This window comes from Scomber scombrus, chromosome 2 (assembly GCF_963691925.1).
Source record: "Scomber scombrus chromosome 2, fScoSco1.1, whole genome shotgun sequence".
Taxonomy (NCBI): Eukaryota; Metazoa; Chordata; class Actinopteri; order Scombriformes; family Scombridae; genus Scomber; species Scomber scombrus.
In genome coordinates, this window is record NC_084971.1 from 35,587,726 (window position 1) to 35,605,494 (window position 17,769).

At 38.3% G+C, this 17,769-nt stretch overlaps 3 protein-coding genes across 3 annotated transcripts; all 3 read left to right on the forward strand.

Annotated features, from left to right (window-relative positions):
* The first annotated feature begins 634 nt into the window (after positions 1-634).
* LOC133987376 (E3 ubiquitin-protein ligase TRIM21-like) lies at positions 635-3,564 on the forward strand. The gene is made up of 3 exons (XM_062426721.1): positions 635-853; positions 968-1,034; positions 1,580-3,564. Exons 1-3 carry the CDS (start codon positions 635-637, stop codon positions 2,851-2,853), a joined length of 1,560 nt encoding a protein of 519 aa, XP_062282705.1. The 3' UTR covers positions 2,854-3,564.
* Positions 3,565-8,633: 5,069 nt separating this feature from the next.
* On the forward strand, positions 8,634-11,126 carry LOC133999971 (E3 ubiquitin-protein ligase TRIM21-like). Its single transcript, XM_062439313.1, has 2 exons — positions 8,634-8,761; positions 9,286-11,126. Exon 2 carries the CDS (start codon positions 9,300-9,302, stop codon positions 10,527-10,529), a length of 1,230 nt encoding a protein of 409 aa, XP_062295297.1. The 5' UTR covers positions 8,634-8,761; positions 9,286-9,299; the 3' UTR covers positions 10,530-11,126.
* A 1,480-nt stretch (positions 11,127-12,606) lies between these two features.
* Positions 12,607-15,948, forward strand: LOC133987384 (E3 ubiquitin-protein ligase TRIM39-like). The gene is made up of 4 exons (XM_062426734.1): positions 12,607-12,647; positions 13,760-14,029; positions 14,102-14,168; positions 14,723-15,948. Exons 2-4 carry the CDS (start codon positions 13,769-13,771, stop codon positions 15,946-15,948), a joined length of 1,554 nt encoding a protein of 517 aa, XP_062282718.1. The 5' UTR covers positions 12,607-12,647; positions 13,760-13,768.
* The last annotated feature ends 1,821 nt before the right edge of the window (positions 15,949-17,769 follow it).

Consider the following 17,769-nt stretch of genomic DNA (forward strand, 5'->3'; position numbering starts at 1 on the left):
AGATAGTCTTGACATGACACAGAACTGATGGTTACATGGTAACGTAGGTTCTCTGAGTGCAGAGACTATCTCTCCAGCTACTAGCTGCTCCGAAATGCTTTCCAAACAATGGTAACTGGAGTGGCCACACAGGTGTAGTGCTTATATATTGCCAATCAGTGTATTGCCACCACAGGTGATGTGTCTTAAAGAGTAATACACAAAAGCTGCCCCAGTGGGGTCAGTCCCCATACATATGGAATATGTAGAACTCAGAGAACCTAAATTACCATGTAACCATCCGAACCATTTTTTGAGCCATTCTGTTACACAACTAAACCAGACACAAACATAAAGACACAGATAGAGCTGTATTTCCTTAAACCAGGGGGATTTTCTTTACTTCTTCTGATCAACAAACATTATCAAAATCTAAGACTCAGGGCCTAAAACATTAGTGTTTCAGCAGCAAATAGACTTTAAATTAAAATACAAAAATAATGAGGATGGTATTGTTAAGTCAATTATAGTTACATTGAACAACAAAAAAGGTCTTTTTTTCATCATAACTGCAACATTTATTAAATACTGACTTACTTAATGAATATTTCTGCAATTTTTTTTTCAGTTTCACGTTTGCTCTCAGTGTGTAGATATGTCTGCTGCCAGCTATCTGCAATCTGATGATCGCTTTCTGTGCTCCATCTGTCTGGATGTGTTCACTGATCCAGTCAGCACACCATGTAGACACAACTTCTGCAAAAACTGCATCAATGGACACTGGAACAGTAATAATCAGTGCCTCTGTCCAATGTGTAAAGAGATTTTCATCACAAGACCTGAGCTTCACATCAACACTTCCATCTCTGAGATGGTTTCTCAGTTCAGACAGGAAGCTCAACAGAAAGCCAGCAGCAGCAGCTCAGAGCAACAAGCTGTCAAACCAGGAGAAGTTCCCTGTGACGTCTGTACTGGAACCAAACTGAAGGCCCTGAAGTCCTGTCTGGTGCTTCTGGTGTTTCTGGTGATTCCGGTGTGTCTGGCCTTCATCCACTGTGAGGTTCAATTCAGTATTCATGACCTTTGACATGTAGTCTATAAATAACATAGAAAACTAGAGGCGATGGTAAATAGAATATGGTAATGAGAGGTAACTTTTATAAATGTATGTCTATATGTCTATGTCCTACCTGTTGTGACAGAAATTACTTATTTATCAGCCAACACTGCACATTCTTCTTTTCCTCCAGAATGAGGATTATTTCCTCTCTCTCTCTTTTATTTTGGAAGGAATCCCTCTCTAATATTTCTGTAGTTTCGACATGCTGATAGAAAGTGTAATTCTGTTTAAAACTCCCTCATTACAATTACAGCAGAACCTGTCTTCTGAGCAGGTCTGCATGTGTCTGTCAGACTGTGGTCTCTCAGTCTGTACATTGTCACCTTCTTTCTCAGGTTATTATCAGTTACTGTGGTCAGGTACTTTGCCACTGTATACTATCTGTTTAGAGCAAAATTTGTTTATAATGTGTGTTGTTAGCATGAAATATCATTCCAATACAGATGTGTTTTTCTTTTTCTTTGGTTACACTTTGGTTAGTTCGAACACAGCGGGAGCCTCATCTGACATCTTCACATGAGAAAAGACATCAGCTGATCGATCCTGTGGAGAACCAGGAAAACAGGATGTGTATGAAGCACAATAAACCTCTGGAGCTGTTCTGTAAGACCGACCAGACATGTGTCTGCACTCTCTGCACCTCTTCAGACCACAAGACACACGATTGTGTTCCTCTGAAAGAAGAATATGAAAGACAGAAGGCAGAGCTGGGGAAGACAGAGGCTGAAATTCAGGAGATGATCCAGAAGAGACGACTGAAGATTGAAGAGATCAAACACTCAGTTGACCTCAGTGAGGAAGCTGCAGACAGAGAGAAAGCAGAAGGTGTTCAGGTCTTCACCGCTCTGAAGAACTCTGTTGAGAGAAGCCTGAATGAGTTCATTAAGACGATTGAAGAGAAGCAAAGAACAACAGAGAAACAGGCTGAAGACTTCATCAAAGAGCTGGAACAGGAAATCTCTGAGCTGAAGAAGAGAAGCTCTGAGGTGGAGAAGCTCTCACACTCTGAAGACCACCTCCACCTCCTCCAAAACTTCCTGTCCCTGAAAGCTGCTCCACCCACCAAAGACTGGACTGATGTCAGCGTCCGTCCATCATATGAGGGGACTGTGGTGAAAGCTGTGGCTCAGCTGAAGGAGACGCTCAGTAAACAGATGAAGAAGCTGCTTGCTGAAGCTGAGCTGAAGAAGGTCCAGCAGTATGCAGTGGATGTGACTCTTGATCCTGATACAGCAAATCCTAAACTCATCCTGTCTGATGATGGGAAACAAGTACAACATGGTGATGTAAAGAAGAATGTCCCAGACAACCCAGAGAGATTTTCAGATTGTGGTAATGTTTTAGGAAAACAGAGTTTCTCTTCAGGCAGATTTTACTTTGAGGTTCAGGTTAAAGGGAAGACTCACTGGGATTTAGGAGTGGCCAGAGAGTCGATCAACAGGAAGGGAAAAATCATACTGATTCCTCAGAATGGGTTCTGGGCTATATGGTTGAGAAATGGAAATAACTACAAAGCTCTCACTGGTTTTTTAAATGATCTCTCTCTGAAGTCTCCTCCTCAGAAGGTGGGGGTGTTTGTGGATTATGAGGAGGGTCTGATCTCCTTTTATGATGTAGATGCTGCAGCTCTTATCTACTCCTTTACTGGCTGCTCCTTCACTGAGAAACTCTACCCATACTTCAGCCCTGGTCCTAATTATGGTGGTAAAAACTCCGCCCCTCTGATCATCTTTCCTGTCAATCAAACTGTCTGATTTATTTTTTATGATCAGTAATTTATTAAACAACGAAGCACTGCCAATAATGAACAGTGTTTAATAAGTAAATCAATTAGTACATTTTGAGTCTACTGTGTAAGGTATATGAAGGCACAGTATTTATACTACGAAAACGACACAGCAGTCAATACATGGCAATAGTTTTTTTTAATTTAGTGACATAAAACAACACCAAACAATGATGATCTGATTATTATAATCAAAACTTTTAAGATTTAGTCATTCAAGGTAAATAAATAAATGTACAGATGTATATGTTCAGTATAAAGTAGTTTTTTGTATCTTGGATTTTTACCTTTTACTCATATTTTTACTGCTTCAGCATCCTTCCACTATTCATCTGTTTGTATTTCAGTTTTGATGGAGCCGTCAAGAGAAACATGATGTATTGATGCAGCCATTAAAATTCATGATGTTTGAATATTTCAATGTTTAGCTTCAATGATTGAACACGAAGAGAAAAATAATATTCAGCTGCAGCCTGTTTTCATATTACTTTTTTAAAATAACAAAATATTTGAAATGTATTGAATATTTGTATTTCCTTTGACTGTTGTTGCTTATACAAAAATATGATTTCAGTGTATTGAATTAGAATCTACTTGTTTTTAAATCTACATTGATTATATTCTTTCACTGTTTCTACTGTTTTACTTTTGATGTTTTTTATTGTTGATGTTTCATGTAAAGCACTTTGGATGGCTGATCTGTGTTTGAATACTGTAATTAAAATTAAAATGTTTTACAAGAAGTTCATGACAAATTGTTTTAAACATGTGTCTTAGTCCATCAGTTCTCAACTTTCTTCCTAAAAGACAGAAAATGTGGATGTATATCAGAGACTAAAACAGATGCTGTAAAGTGAATTTTGTGGTGAATGAAACTACTCTGCTATACAGTATCACTGCAGTTAAATCCTGTGCAGAAGAAGAAACTGTGTGTGGAAGGGTTTTATTTTGCTATCAGAGTCTTCCTCTCAAAGTCACTGAGGTTTGTACAAGTTGTCTGTGTTTCCTTCCTGTGTCCAGCAGAGGGCAGCATAATAGCACATGTAGTAGGTTGAAAATGCTACAGATTTAGTTTTTTATGTATACCTCTCCTATCTTTGGTTAATAATTGAACGATTCTAACATTTATTGTAATAACTAACATTTTACAAAGACAGTCAGATACATTCATACCTGACGGGAGGAAAACAGATATTGTTTATTTAGCACCTGGCTGATAAGGGCACAAGGTTTGTGGTCATTTCTTTTCATTTCATGTTTAATGCCTAGCTCAAATTGTGGTGTCTTTTATAGTTTCATGCAGTTTTATGATTATGTGTTTTGGCTAGCGGGAATGCCAATTAGCATCTTATCCGTTTAGATTAAAGGAGATAAAGCCAGTTATTTTATTGATTTGTTTATTAATGCAAGAGATGTATTTGTGTGTTTTATATTAGCTTTAAAATATATGGTTAAAACTGCATATTTGACACAAAATGACGGAATAAAAACTTTGATTTCAAGTTAAATATGATTGTACATACAGCGCTCTACTAGAGGTTGTCTTTAGGTTAAAATGGGTTAAAAAGTGATTTTTCTATGATTGTAAGTTATTGTAACAGTTCAAAATACATAATTTCATTTGGGTGAATCTTGTAAGGCTATGATATGATACGTTCATTGTTATAAAGAAAGATAATTATTTTATTTTGTCCTCTTTCGTAGCTCTTACGGTGTGTTCAAGTGTGTACAAGGTTCGTGAAAATAAACACTGACCATCATTCAGCCGAGAAGAGTATTTAATATGAGTCATAATGGTCAAATATTGTCCCTTGTTAAACCTATAAGGCTTCCTTACAATATACCCTGCAGATGTCAGTGTGGCCACCAGGGGGCAGTGTGGCGTGTTACTTCCTTGTTGGACCCTCTTCTGAGCGGACTTTCGTTTCCTCGTTCATTCTGCTGAGCGAGGCTGAACTGACCGGAAGTAACGCCAACTGTCATCTTTTCTCCTGTTTATTCAGGTTTGAGAAGTATTAACAACTTAGATAAGAACATGTACATGTTACTGAATGCTTAATGTACAGGTTAAACTGGTTTTGGAAAAGTGGAATATGTATTTATGTGCTTTTCTGAACAAGTAGAGAAATGTTGTTTTTTTTCAAGATGCCGCCAGCCGTTAAATTTCTCTGTTACCAACGTAAGTTTTGGTCTAGTTTTGGCGCCAGTACATTTCATACCGTTATGTGAATATTATCTGTTTGACTGTTTAAGGTATAATGTTAATATCTTCATGTATATGACATAATATAAGCGGTGTTGAGAGAAGTTAGCTTTGCCAGCCAGCAGCTCGTGCATGTTTGCTAACTGATACATTAGCAGTATTTAGCTATTTTTTATTTTCACACTGACAGGTTAGAGAGAAACTGTATTTGAGTGTTTTCTTTTGTTGGATGTGAACTAAAATGTAAATGTAAGCTCAGTGAAAGGACTGAATGATAATTAGTTAAAGCAGCAGTATACTGATTGAACTGAGGGTTACTGTACTCTTAAATAGTGAATGAAAAATGTGTTTTATCTGGAAAAAGAGGTTAAAAATACTCATTTATTTGTATTATTACATTATGTTTATGTTTTCGATATTGTGGTACTTTGTTTGGAATAACAGTGAAAACTGGGAAACATACAGAAAGAGTTATGATGAGGTTCATTTTTGCATATTTGTAAATAAATAATTCTGCTGAGCGAGGCTGAACTGGACAGAAGTAACACCAACTGTCTCATCTTTTCTGCTGTTTATTCAGGTATATTATCTGTATTCAGGCTCTCAGCTGAGACCTGTAACAGTAAGATGAGTGTAAGCAGGATTGTATATGTTATAAATTGAGTGAAGCCCATTTCTGTTTATATGAAATATGTTGAATTATTTTGAATTCGTGTGCAGCTATATTTCTTTTGGCAGAATGTTTTTATTATTTACTATTAGTTTGGTTACACTGTGTTTTATTTTATTGGGTTAAATATGTTGGTATTGAGTTTACGTCCACTAATCAGAGAATTAAGATGGAATGTGAATTGTATACAATTGTGTGTCAGAAATAAACAAGTTCAGGCATGAACAAGACGCTAACTTTGGTCCTCTCTTTATTAATCCACAGAGCTATTTAATGTATATATTGGCTACACAGTGCTCCCTAGCCTGTGTAACCCTTGCGGCTGGTCCAGATTTCCCCTAAGTCTGGTGCCGCTAACACACACATCAGAGAGAGGACAGGTTGATAAAGGCAGGGACAGACTGCACACACCTCTCAACTTCCTCATCTGATTTGTTAATAACTACAGGAGAAAATAAAATACAAGAATTACATGAAAAGGTTAAAACATTACAGGACAAACAGTGAGCTGAACTTTAGACTGACTGATTCTTTCAGAGCTGAAATAAAACAACACTGCAGAAAAAGAAGATAACATCATATTTGGATGATGAGAGGAAGACCAGATTCTGGTGATCTCACAATTGACACAGATCAATAGAAAACAATAAGTCAAAAGAAACGTAGGTATCTCACACTTATACATGTTGATGTGGGTTGGATAGTACCTGTGATGAGGGAGAAGGAAGACTACTGAGGTGAAGTATTCCCACTATGCTGATGTAGCAGAGTGTATATAGTATATTCCTTTCTGGTTTATTAATATATGTGTTGCTGCACATCTTGAATGATCCGTCCATCATCAGCCAATCATTTTCAGACAGGTGAAATATAAAACCAGAGAGGCGTTTCAGGACGCTCTCTTACCCATTTTCCACCAAAGCAGTGTAGTAGAAGTTCTGTAATAGAAGTTTCTCTGAAGAAAAGCACAGACGACGGAGTGATGAATCTTTCTCTTTTACTCAGTACATGCCAGCATGGAGAAGGACACACAGTCGTTCTGCCCAGCAACCCAGTGGAAGTTTGAATTAGACATGGTGACAAAGTGATAAAGTACAACAAATGTGAAGTCGTAAAGTAATAAAGGACAGAAACCCTTCAAAGACTACTGATAACCTTTGATGACACCCTATGAGTTGTCTTGTCTGATTTAACAAAATGCCTGAGGCTTAGGCGTTTACAGCAGATAAGACACACACACGACACAATGAGTCCCTCACCGCATCGTTACACGCCCTGTTCCTGCTCACCTGACTTCCTTGAACACCACAGGTATGCAAAGCTTCCTTATGTATCTGATTCCCTCGTTGAACTCATTCTGATGCTTATTGGAACTGATTTATGCTCCTTTGGATCCTCCATTCTCCGCTCTCTCTCTCTCGGCTGCTCTCCTCTTGTGGATCATTACGGTATGTTTCTCTTTATCTCGTACTCATCCTGTCATGCTGCACTGATAGTGAATGAGTGTTAAGCATCAGGTAAATGCTGCTAGAAGCCAGATAAGGTCCACATAGAGTCTCTTATCTCCCGGAGCCACTGACTCACGTTTGTTGACAATATGTACAATATTTGTTGCATTCTCAGAGCCATTTTCAAGTGTTTACTTCTGTTGTTTGGGGCTCTTAATTATTGACATTCAGTTTATTTTGTACACAATCATGTTGCTTCCTGGGTGATTTTCTTTGGTTTCCACAGTGACAGGAGGAATTTAAATGGCTGCTGTGTTTCAGCATCTTTTATTTATTTTGTGCCACCTCACTAATGGTCTTTTCTTGTGTCCCTTTCCAGTATATGGGGGACTAAAGTGTTGGTGGCTGGGCTCTTTGGTGCTGGTGTCTCTTCCTTTGTGTGCCATCACCCTTAGTTCACACCTCTGCTTGATTAGCTCACTTTTAATAGTATTTTGTTTCTGCTAATGGTAAAATAATTGATTTGTTCCCATGTATTAAATAGTCAGAGGTTAGAGTAGGCATTGATGATTTTAATAACTGAGTGATTTATTTGGATTTTGTAGAAATAAGGTAAAGCATGACAGTATAGTGGACATCTTTGTCTGGTCTCTCTGCAGAGTCACTACATCCATTTGGTAACACTTTACTAATGATTTTAATATCTGTTGATCAATGATATGAGGCAATAGCTTGTGCAGAGTCGGGTCTTTATTTGACTAAGTACTGAGATAAGTCCTGTTTTCATAAGTTTTGGTAACCCTTTGATCTTTTTATCTCATCTGCTTTTTTAGTGCATAAAGGTAAAATTCCCATTGCTGATATGACTGTTCAGACTTCATAAATGAAGCAAACACTGCATTTAAAATACATGTGCATATATTTTACTACACTGTACTGATGACTTGCAGTAGAATTACTGCTGAAACCGCAAATCAGACTCATAATGAAACTGTGCCAACAAATGCTGCATTTTCCATCTAAAGCCATAAATGTGCTGTATCAAACTTAATTATGATTGACAACTGCCAAGAACCCCGTAAAACTATTTTCACAATGAACACAACCTAATATTTGTTCATCCATTTATTTCACTTTTGTTCTCTGTGTGTAGATATGTCTGCTGCCAGCTATCTGAAATCTGAAGATCAGTTTCTGTGCTCCATCTGTCTGGATGTGTTCACTGATCCAGTCAGCACACCATGTGGACACAACTTCTGCAAAAACTGCATTAATAAACACTGGAATAGGAATAACAAGTTCTGGTGTCCACTGTGTAAAAAGGGTTTCCGCAAACGACCTGAACTTCACATCAACACTTTCATCTCTGAGGTTGTTTCTCAGTTCAGACAGGAAGCTCAACAGAAAGCCAGCAGCAGCAGCTCAGAGCAACAAGCTGCCAAACCAGGAGAAGTTCCCAGTGACGTCTGTACTGGAACCAAACTGAAGGCCCTGAAGTCCTGTCTGGTGCTTCTGGTGTTTCTGGTGATTCCGGTGTGTCTGGCCTTCATCTACTGTGAGGCTCAATTCAATATTCATGACATTTTACATTTGACAGTCTATAAATAACATACAAAACAAGAGGGGAGGGTGGCATTAAGTAGATTATGGTAATAAGAATTTCCTTTTTATAAATGTCTGTTCATATGCCAATGTCCTACCTGTTGGGAAAGAAAGTGACATTGTTCTTTTCTCCCAGGATGAGGCGTTATTTCTTTCTTTCAGAATTAGGAGCAATTTTTTTCTTACATTTTGGAAAGAATTCCTCTCTAATATTTCTGTAGTTATGGCATCCTTATAGAAAGTGTAAAGCTCCCTCAAAACCATGACAGCAGAGCATGTGTCTGTCAGACTGTGGTCTCTCAGTCTGTTCATTGTCACCTTCTGTCTCAGGTTATTATCAGTTACTATGGTCAGATATTCTGCCTCAGTATACTGTCTGTGTAAGGCCAAACCTGTTTCTAATTTGTGTTGTTAGCATGTATTATCATTCCAATAAGTGATGTATTTGTTGTTTTTCTTTGGTTACATTTTGATTAGTTCGAACTCAGCTGATGGACCCTGTGGAGAACCTGGAAGACAGGATGTGTATGAAGCACGATAAACCTCTGGAGCTGTTCTGTAAGACCGACCAGACATTTGTCTGCGTGTTCTGCTCTATTTTAAACCACAAGACACATGATGTTGTTCCTCTGAAAGAAGAATATGAAAGACAGAAGGCAGAGCTGGGGAAGACAGAGGCTGAAATTCAGGAGATGATCCAGAAGAGACGACTGAAGATTGAAGAGATCAAACACTCAGTTGACCTCAGTAAGGAAGCTGCAGACAGAGAGAAAGCAGAAGGTGTTCAGGTCTTCACCGCTCTGAAGGAGTCTGTTGAGAGAAGCCTGAATGAGCTCATTGAGACGATTGAAGAGAAGCAAAGAACAACAGAGAAACAGGCTGAAGACTTCATCAAAGAGCTGGAACAGGAAATCTCTGAGCTGAAGAAGAGAAGCTCTGAGGTGGAGAAGCTCTCACACTCTGAAGACCACCTCCACCTCCTCCAAAACTTCTTGTCCCTGAAAGCTGCTCTACCCACCAAAGACTGGACAGAGGTCAGCGTCCGTCCATCATATGAGGGGACTGTGGTGAGACGAGCTGTAGCGCAGCTGGAGAAGACGCTCAGTAAACAGATGAAGAAACTGCTCATTGAGGCTGAGCTGAAGAGGGTCCAGCAGTATGCAGTGAATGTGACTCTTGATCCTGATACAGCACATCCCAATCTCATCCTGTCAAATAATTGGAAACAAGTCAATCATGGTGATTATTATAAGGGGAAGAAGAGACTCCCAGCCAAATCAGAGAGATTTTCTACATCTATCAGTGTGTTAGGAAAGCAGAGTTTCTCTTCAGGCAGATTTTACTTTGAGGTTCAGGTTAAAGGGAAGACTGACTGGTCTTTAGGGGTGGGAAGAGAGTCGATCAACAGGAAGGGACAAATCACACTGAGACCTCAGGATGGTTACTGGACTATATGGTTGAGAAATAGAAATGAGTACAGTGCTCGCAGTAACCATCCAGTCTATCTCTCTCTGAAGACTCCTCCTCAGAAGGTGGGGGTGTTTGTGGATTATGAGGAGGGTCTGGTCTCCTTTTATGACGTAGATGCTGCAGCTCTTATCTACTCCTTTACTGGCTGCTCCTTCACTGAGAAACTCTACCCATACTTCAGTCCTGGTCCTAATGATGGTGGTAAAAACTCCGCCCCTCTGATCATCTGTTCTGTCAATCAAACTGTCTGATCTATGTTCTATGATCAGCAATTTATTGAGCAGCGCCAACAATTGATTTACTTCATGTGTTAATGATTGTTTTACATCTACTGTGTAAATATGCACAGTATCAATGCTACTACAATACTGCCACAATAGTCTATATTAGCAGTCAGTGGATTAGAGACCATACAATGATGATACATTTTAAAATGAACAGTTGGATTTTACCTTTAACTGTTGTTTTATTGCTTCAGTATCCTTCCATTATTCATTTAATAACCTCTTCATAGTTGATGGATCCATCATGAGAAACATGTGAAAAGAAACTTTGTTCAAACCAACAGAGCTTTAAAATGTAGTGAACATCCCAAAGTTTGTAAAGATATAAAGTCTATATCAAGAATGAATTTTATGCAAATATATCTACAGTCATGTTCAATATATGATTACAGTGTATTAAATTAGAATTGATCATCTTCTGTTTAAAACTTCATTGAATATATTCTTTCACTGTTTCTACTGTTTTACTTTTGATGTCTTTGAGTTTTTAGTCTTTCATTATTTTATAGTTGATGTTTCATGTAAATAACTTTGGATGGCTGATCTGTGTTTGAATAATTACCAAATAAAATTGTTTTCCAAGCTCATGACAGGTTGTTTTAAACATGTGACTTAGTCTATCTTTGAGTCCTCAACTTGATTCCTAAAAGACAGAAAATGTGGATTTATGTCAGAGACTAAAACAGATGCTGTAAAGTGAATGAAAAGACATTTTGTGGTGAATGAAACTACTCTGCTATTCAGCATCACTGCAGTTAAATCCTGTGCAGAAGAAGAAACTGTGTGTGGAAGTGTTTTATTTTGCTATCAGTCTTCCTCTCAAAGTCACTGAGCTTTGTACCAGTTGTGTGTGTTTCCGTCCTGTGTCCAGCAGAGGGCAGCATAACATCACACATCAGAGAGAGGACAGTTTGATAAAGGCAGGGACAGACTGCACACACCTCTCAACTTCCTCATCTGGTTTATTAACAACTACAGGAGAGAAGAAAATACAAGAATTACATGAAGAGGTTTCAGGACGCTCTCTGTGGCATTCGGTACACGCCATGTTCCTGCTTACCTGACTACCTTGAACACCACAGGTATGCAAAGCTTCTTTATGTATCTGCTACCCTCGTTGTTTAACTTATTCTGATGCTTATTTGAATTGATTCTTTAGATCCACCATTCTCTGCTCTCTCTCTCTCGGCTGCTCTCCTCTTGTGGATCATTATAGTATGTTTCTCTTTATCTCGTACTCATCCTGTCATGCTGCACTGGTAGTGAATAAGTGTTAAACTTCAGGTAAATGCTGAAGTGCCCCAAACCTACAGGGGGCGCTGGCGGCGCTCTAGGTAGTTACTTTTGAGAGACTTTTTTTTTTTTTCAGAACTTTATTGAACATTGAAAAAATACAGAATGTCAAGAGGATATTAATAACAGATCAAAGTTAGATACAACATAAAAATAGAAATAAAAATTGGGGGATTCATGTAAGGAAAAACAAAAACAAATGAATTAAAACAACAAATAGCGAGCAATGTCCAGACTTATTTTCTTGCAGTTTTTAATACATTTAGAATATGCTTTGTTCAATGTAGCTGAATTAACCAAATTAAAACCGTGCCAAATGATCCGTCTGCAATGATCATGAAAGAATCTGGATTTCAGAGAATTACCAGTAAACTTATTACTAAATGTTTTTCAGTGAGAGAATAGAATAGAGTTTATTGCTATTTTAACAAGTACAATACAGTAAAGGCAAATTGGAATTGTTGTACGTTCTCTCACAGTCATGTTTTAAAAAAATAGAGGTGAGTAATAAAAGTACAAGTAAAAAAGGGCAAATAATAGGAAGGTAGCAGCTCAAAGGTGAAGGAGATAAACAAAGAAGCTATACAAATACAAAAACAGTACAAAAAAATACATGTACAATAAATAATAATATATATCCTATATATGACAGTGCACAGTATAGTGAACGTCCTTGTCTGGTCCCTCTGCAGAGTGTGAAGTTCATCCATTTGTAGTGATTTTTACCATAAATAGATTTTAATCCATTAAATGAATAACTTACCAAAGTCAAACTTGTCTGCAGTTTCTCCTGTTTGATCTGGGTGAATGAGAGGAAATGATTCACTCAATTCAAAATGTTAATATTTAACTAATGGTTTTAATGTCTGTTGATCAATGATATGAGGCAATAGCTTGTGCAGAGTCGGGTCTTTATTTGACTGAGAACTGAGATAAGTGCTGTTTTCATAAGTTTTGATAGACTTTCATCTTTTTATCTCATCTGCTTTTTTAGTGCATAAAGGTGAACTTCATGAATGAAGCAAACAAGAACACTGCTCTTAAAGACCGTGTAAAGTGAATTAAGGCATTTTCTTCTTAACACATTAAATAGGTCGTAAATGTATTTCTATAAAAGGTGTAAAAAGCATTTCAACCATTTATATTTGAATTGTGGAGCTAGGCTCCACAAACTGTGTTTCAAGATTTCTGTGTTCAGGATTTAGTGGGCGGGTCTGAAAATCACTGACACGTTATGAACGCAGCGGTGATTGGCATAAACCCGCCCCTGCTGCTCTAAAGGTATAAATACATTCAGCGCACATTACTACTACTATAGTTAGCTGAGTTAGCCGCCGAGCTAGCCGCCGAGCTAGCAGCTGAGTTAGCAGCATAAAGCTCTCAGAACTAGGGTCCATGGTTCTGGTAGAGGTGGTGACTTTGATTGACAGGTGACACTTGGTAGGGGGCGGGGCTTCAGCGGACTCGGCGGGCACTCCCACAGCGTTTGGGAGCAGAGAAATAGGCAGACTTTTACACAACTTTGAAGCTTAATTTCATATATTTGGCGATTTTTTTAATCATTCAAATTTGGCAGGGTGGTTAACAACACACTTTTCTGTGGTATGTCAAACTCAGAACACATATTTATTATTACACTTACACAGACTTTAAAATACATGTGCATATATTTTACTACACTGTACTGATGACTTGCAGTAGAATTACTGCTGAAACAGCAAATCAGACTCATCATGAAACTGTGCCAACAAATGCTGCATTTTCCATCTAAAGCCATAAATGTGCTGTATCAAACTTAATTATGATTGACAACTGCCAAGAACCCCGTAAAACTATTTTCACAATGAACACAACCTAATATTTATCGATCCATTTATTTAACTTTTTTTTACATTTGCTCTCAGAGTGTAGATATGTCTGCTGCCAGCTGTCTCCTATCTGAAGATCCGTTTCTGTGCTCCATCTGTCTGGATGTGTTCACTGATCCAGTCACCACACCATGTGGACACAACTTCTGCAAAAACTGCATCAATGAACACTGGAACAGTAATGACCAGTACCTGTGTCCAATGTGTAAAGAGGTTTTCAACATAAGACCTGACATGAAGGTCAACACTTTGTTCTCTGAGGTTGTTTCTCAGTTCAGACAGGAAGCTCAACAGAAAGCCAGCAGCAGCAGCTCAGAGCAACAAGCTGCCAAACCAGGAGAAGTTCCCTGTGACGTCTGTACTGGAACCAAACTGAAGGCCCTGAAGTCCTGTCTGGTTCTTCTGGTGTTTCTGGTGATTCCGGTGTGTCTAGCCTTCATCTACGGTGAGGCTCAATTCAATATTCATGACATTTGACATATAAATAAATAACATACAAAACTAAAGGGGATGGTGGCAGTAAGAAGATTATGGTAATAAGAATGTTTCTTTTTATAAATGTCTGTTTATATGCCAATGTCCTACCTGTTTGGAAAGGAAGTGACATTGTCCTATTCTCCCAGGGTGAGGCGTTATTTCTTTCTTTCTGTTAGACTTCATAATTAGGGGCAATTGTTTTCTTACATTATGGGAGGAATTCCTCTCTAATATTTCTGTATTATCCTTATAGAAAGTGTAATTCTATCTATAAAGCTCCCTCAAAACAACGACAGCAGAGCCTGTCCTATCAGGTCTGCCTTTCTTTATTGCTAGACTGTGGTCACTCAGTCTGTTCATTGTCACCTTCTGTCTCAGGTTATTATCAGTTACTATGGTCAGATATTCTGCCTCAGTATACTGTCTGTAAGGCCAAACCTGTTTCTAATTTGTGTTGTTAGCATGTATTATCATTCCAATAAGTGATGTATTTTTTGTTTTCTTTGGTTACATTTTGATTAGTTCGAACTCAGCTGATGGACCCTGTGGAGAACCTGGAAGACAGGATGTGTACGAAGCACAATAAACCTCTGGAGCTGTTCTGTAAGACCGACCAGACATTTGTCTGCGTGTTCTGCTCTGTTTTAGACCACAAGACACATGATGTTGTTCCCCTGAAAGAAGAATATGAAAGACAGAAGGCAGAGCTGGGGAAGACAGAGGCTGAAATTCAGGAGATGATCCAGAAGAGACGACTGAAGATTGAAGAGATCAAACACTCAGTTGACCTCAGTGAGGAAGCTGCAGACAGAGAGAAAGCAGAAGGTGTTCAGGTCTTCACCGCTCTGAAGGAGTCTGTTGAGAGAAGCCTGAATGAGCTCATTGAGATGATTGAAGAGAAGCAAAGAACAACAGAGAAACAGGCTGAAGACTTCATCAAAGAGCTGGAACAGGAAATCTCTGAGCTGAAGAAGAGAAGCTCTGAGGTGGAGAAGCTCTCACACTCTGAAGACCACCTCCACTTCCTCCAAAACTTCCTGTCCCTGAAAGCTGCTCCACCCACCAAAGACTGGACAGAGGTTAGTGTCCATCTATCATATGAGGGGACTGTGGTGAAAGTTGTGGCTCAGCTGGAGAAGACGCTCAGTAAACAGATGAAGAAGCTGTTTGAGGCTGAGCTGAAGAGGGTCCAGCAGTATGCAGTGGATGTGACTCTTGATCCTGATACAGCACATCCTGATCTCATCCTGTCTGATGATGGGAAACAGGTATATGATAGTGATGTGTGGAAGAAACTCCCAGACAACCCAGAAAGATTTTCTTTTTATATTTGTGTGTTAGGAAAGCAGAGTTTGTCTTCAGGCAGATTTTACTTTGAGGTTCAGGTTAAAGAGAAGACTGGCTGGACTTTAGGAGTGGCCAGAGAGTCGTTCAACAGGAAGGGAGAAATCACACCGAGTCCTGAAGATGGTTTCTGGACAATATGGTTGACAAAAAATTATTACTTTGTTTTGGGTGACCCTCCAGTCGATCTCTCTCTGAAGTCTCCTCCTCAGAAGGTGGGGGTGTTTGTGGATTATGAGGAGGGTCTGGTCTCCTTTTATGACGTAGATGCTGCAGCTCTTATCTACTCCTTTACTGGCTGCTCCTTCACTGAGAAACTCTACCCAATCTTCAGTCCCTTAACTAATGATGGTGGTAAAAACTCCGCCCCTCTGATCATCTCTCCTGTCAATCAAACTGCCTGATTGATTTTTTCGATCAGCCATTTATTAAACAATAAAGCACTGCCAATAATGTAATTCATACACGTATCGAATTAATCTGTACATTTAGAATCCACGGTGTAAATAAACACAAAGTATATTTCAGACAATACTGCCACTGCACTCACTACATGGCGATATAAATAAAGATTGATTGATTTATTGATTGAATAGTGTAGAGACATAAAAACAAACCAATCAATGAAAAACTGATACATATTAAAAGAAACCAAGACTGTACAAATCAAGACTGAACTTTAGGATAATGTATCTACAGTGATTTTCAATATATCAAGATATGTTGCATTAGATGTAATGATGCAGCCATAAGATTCATGGTGTCCTCAGCTTCAGTATTTCACTGTCATCTAAGTTCAAGATCAGAACATGAACAGAGTAGAGTGTGTGTCTCTGTAATAAAGGATGAAAATATGTTATCTTTACAGTTGTACAGTACATGTTCTACTTAAACATATTGATTGGGGTTTATGAGGTTTTATAATTTAATATTAGTATCAGTATCAATGAGAGGTGGTTGACCCTTTCAGACACAAAATCGACCAGGGAATAATCCTGGTTGGAGCTCGGTCTGAAAGAGGTGTTACAATGAAAGCACATTAGAAGGAGATCTTTTAATAGTCAGTATTAACAGGAGGAATGATTACAGAGAGGTAAACATCTTTACCTGTGCATATGGACACCTGACTGCTGGTTTAATACACACTTGTTCATACGAGTGGTGCCATTGAGATCCAGATGTGTTTACCAAGACTGACCTGGGTACAATAATGAACACATACACGTTAAGCAAACAGACCACAACTACAAAGTTTTTATGGTTACACCACTTGGACATTTTTGCCATAATCCTCTAATATATTCTCTCTAAATGGATTAAAAGCAGTAATTTGATGCTGGGTCCACAAAAAAAGACTGTGTGCAAGTTATTCATACGTTTATTTTAAAATTTCAACCCCTTTAAATTTAAACTAAACCACATGGACGCATAAAAACCTTATTGAGTAACTGAGGTTTGTACAAGATGTCTGTGTTTCCCTCCTGTGTCCAGCAGAGGGCAGCATAACAGCACACAGAGAGAGAGGACAGGTTGATAAAGGCAGGGACAGACTGCACACACCTCTTAACTTCCTCATTTGATTCAGTAACAACTACAGGAGAGAAGAAAGTTAACACAGAGGAGCTGCAGTCAACACAACTGTCTGTTTCTATCTGAAGAAAAGTTAAACTTCTTTCTCAACAACTGACTCAAATACTGGTGAGTACAGCTGATTATATTTACTGTGTTTCAACAACCAGCATTAACACAAAACTTACACTCTTCATTTCTGACATTTGTCAAATGAGGTTAAGTGAAACTAAGCAGTTTTTTTATTTATGATTACAATAAACAACAATAATTTAATAATTCTGTAATTATATTCTCACAATTGTAAAATAAAAGTAAGTCAAAGGAAATGTATTGAATGGTCATCTGACTTTGGGGACATTTATTTTAAGGCTGAAATATATATATATATATATATATTATCATAATTATAACATGTTTTATTAAACTTTTTTCTAAAACTAAATGAGCAATGATAAACCTTTACAGGACAAAGAATGAGCCGAACTTTGGACTGACTGTATGATTGTTACAGAGTTATAAAGGATTGTTAAAGGACTTTTGTTTCCTTATGACCCCAAGACATGTTCTTACATTTACATTTCCTTTTATTCTCTTTCATTTGTAACAACAAAGACACAGATATTACATACAAATAGGAAGGCAGGGAGGATACT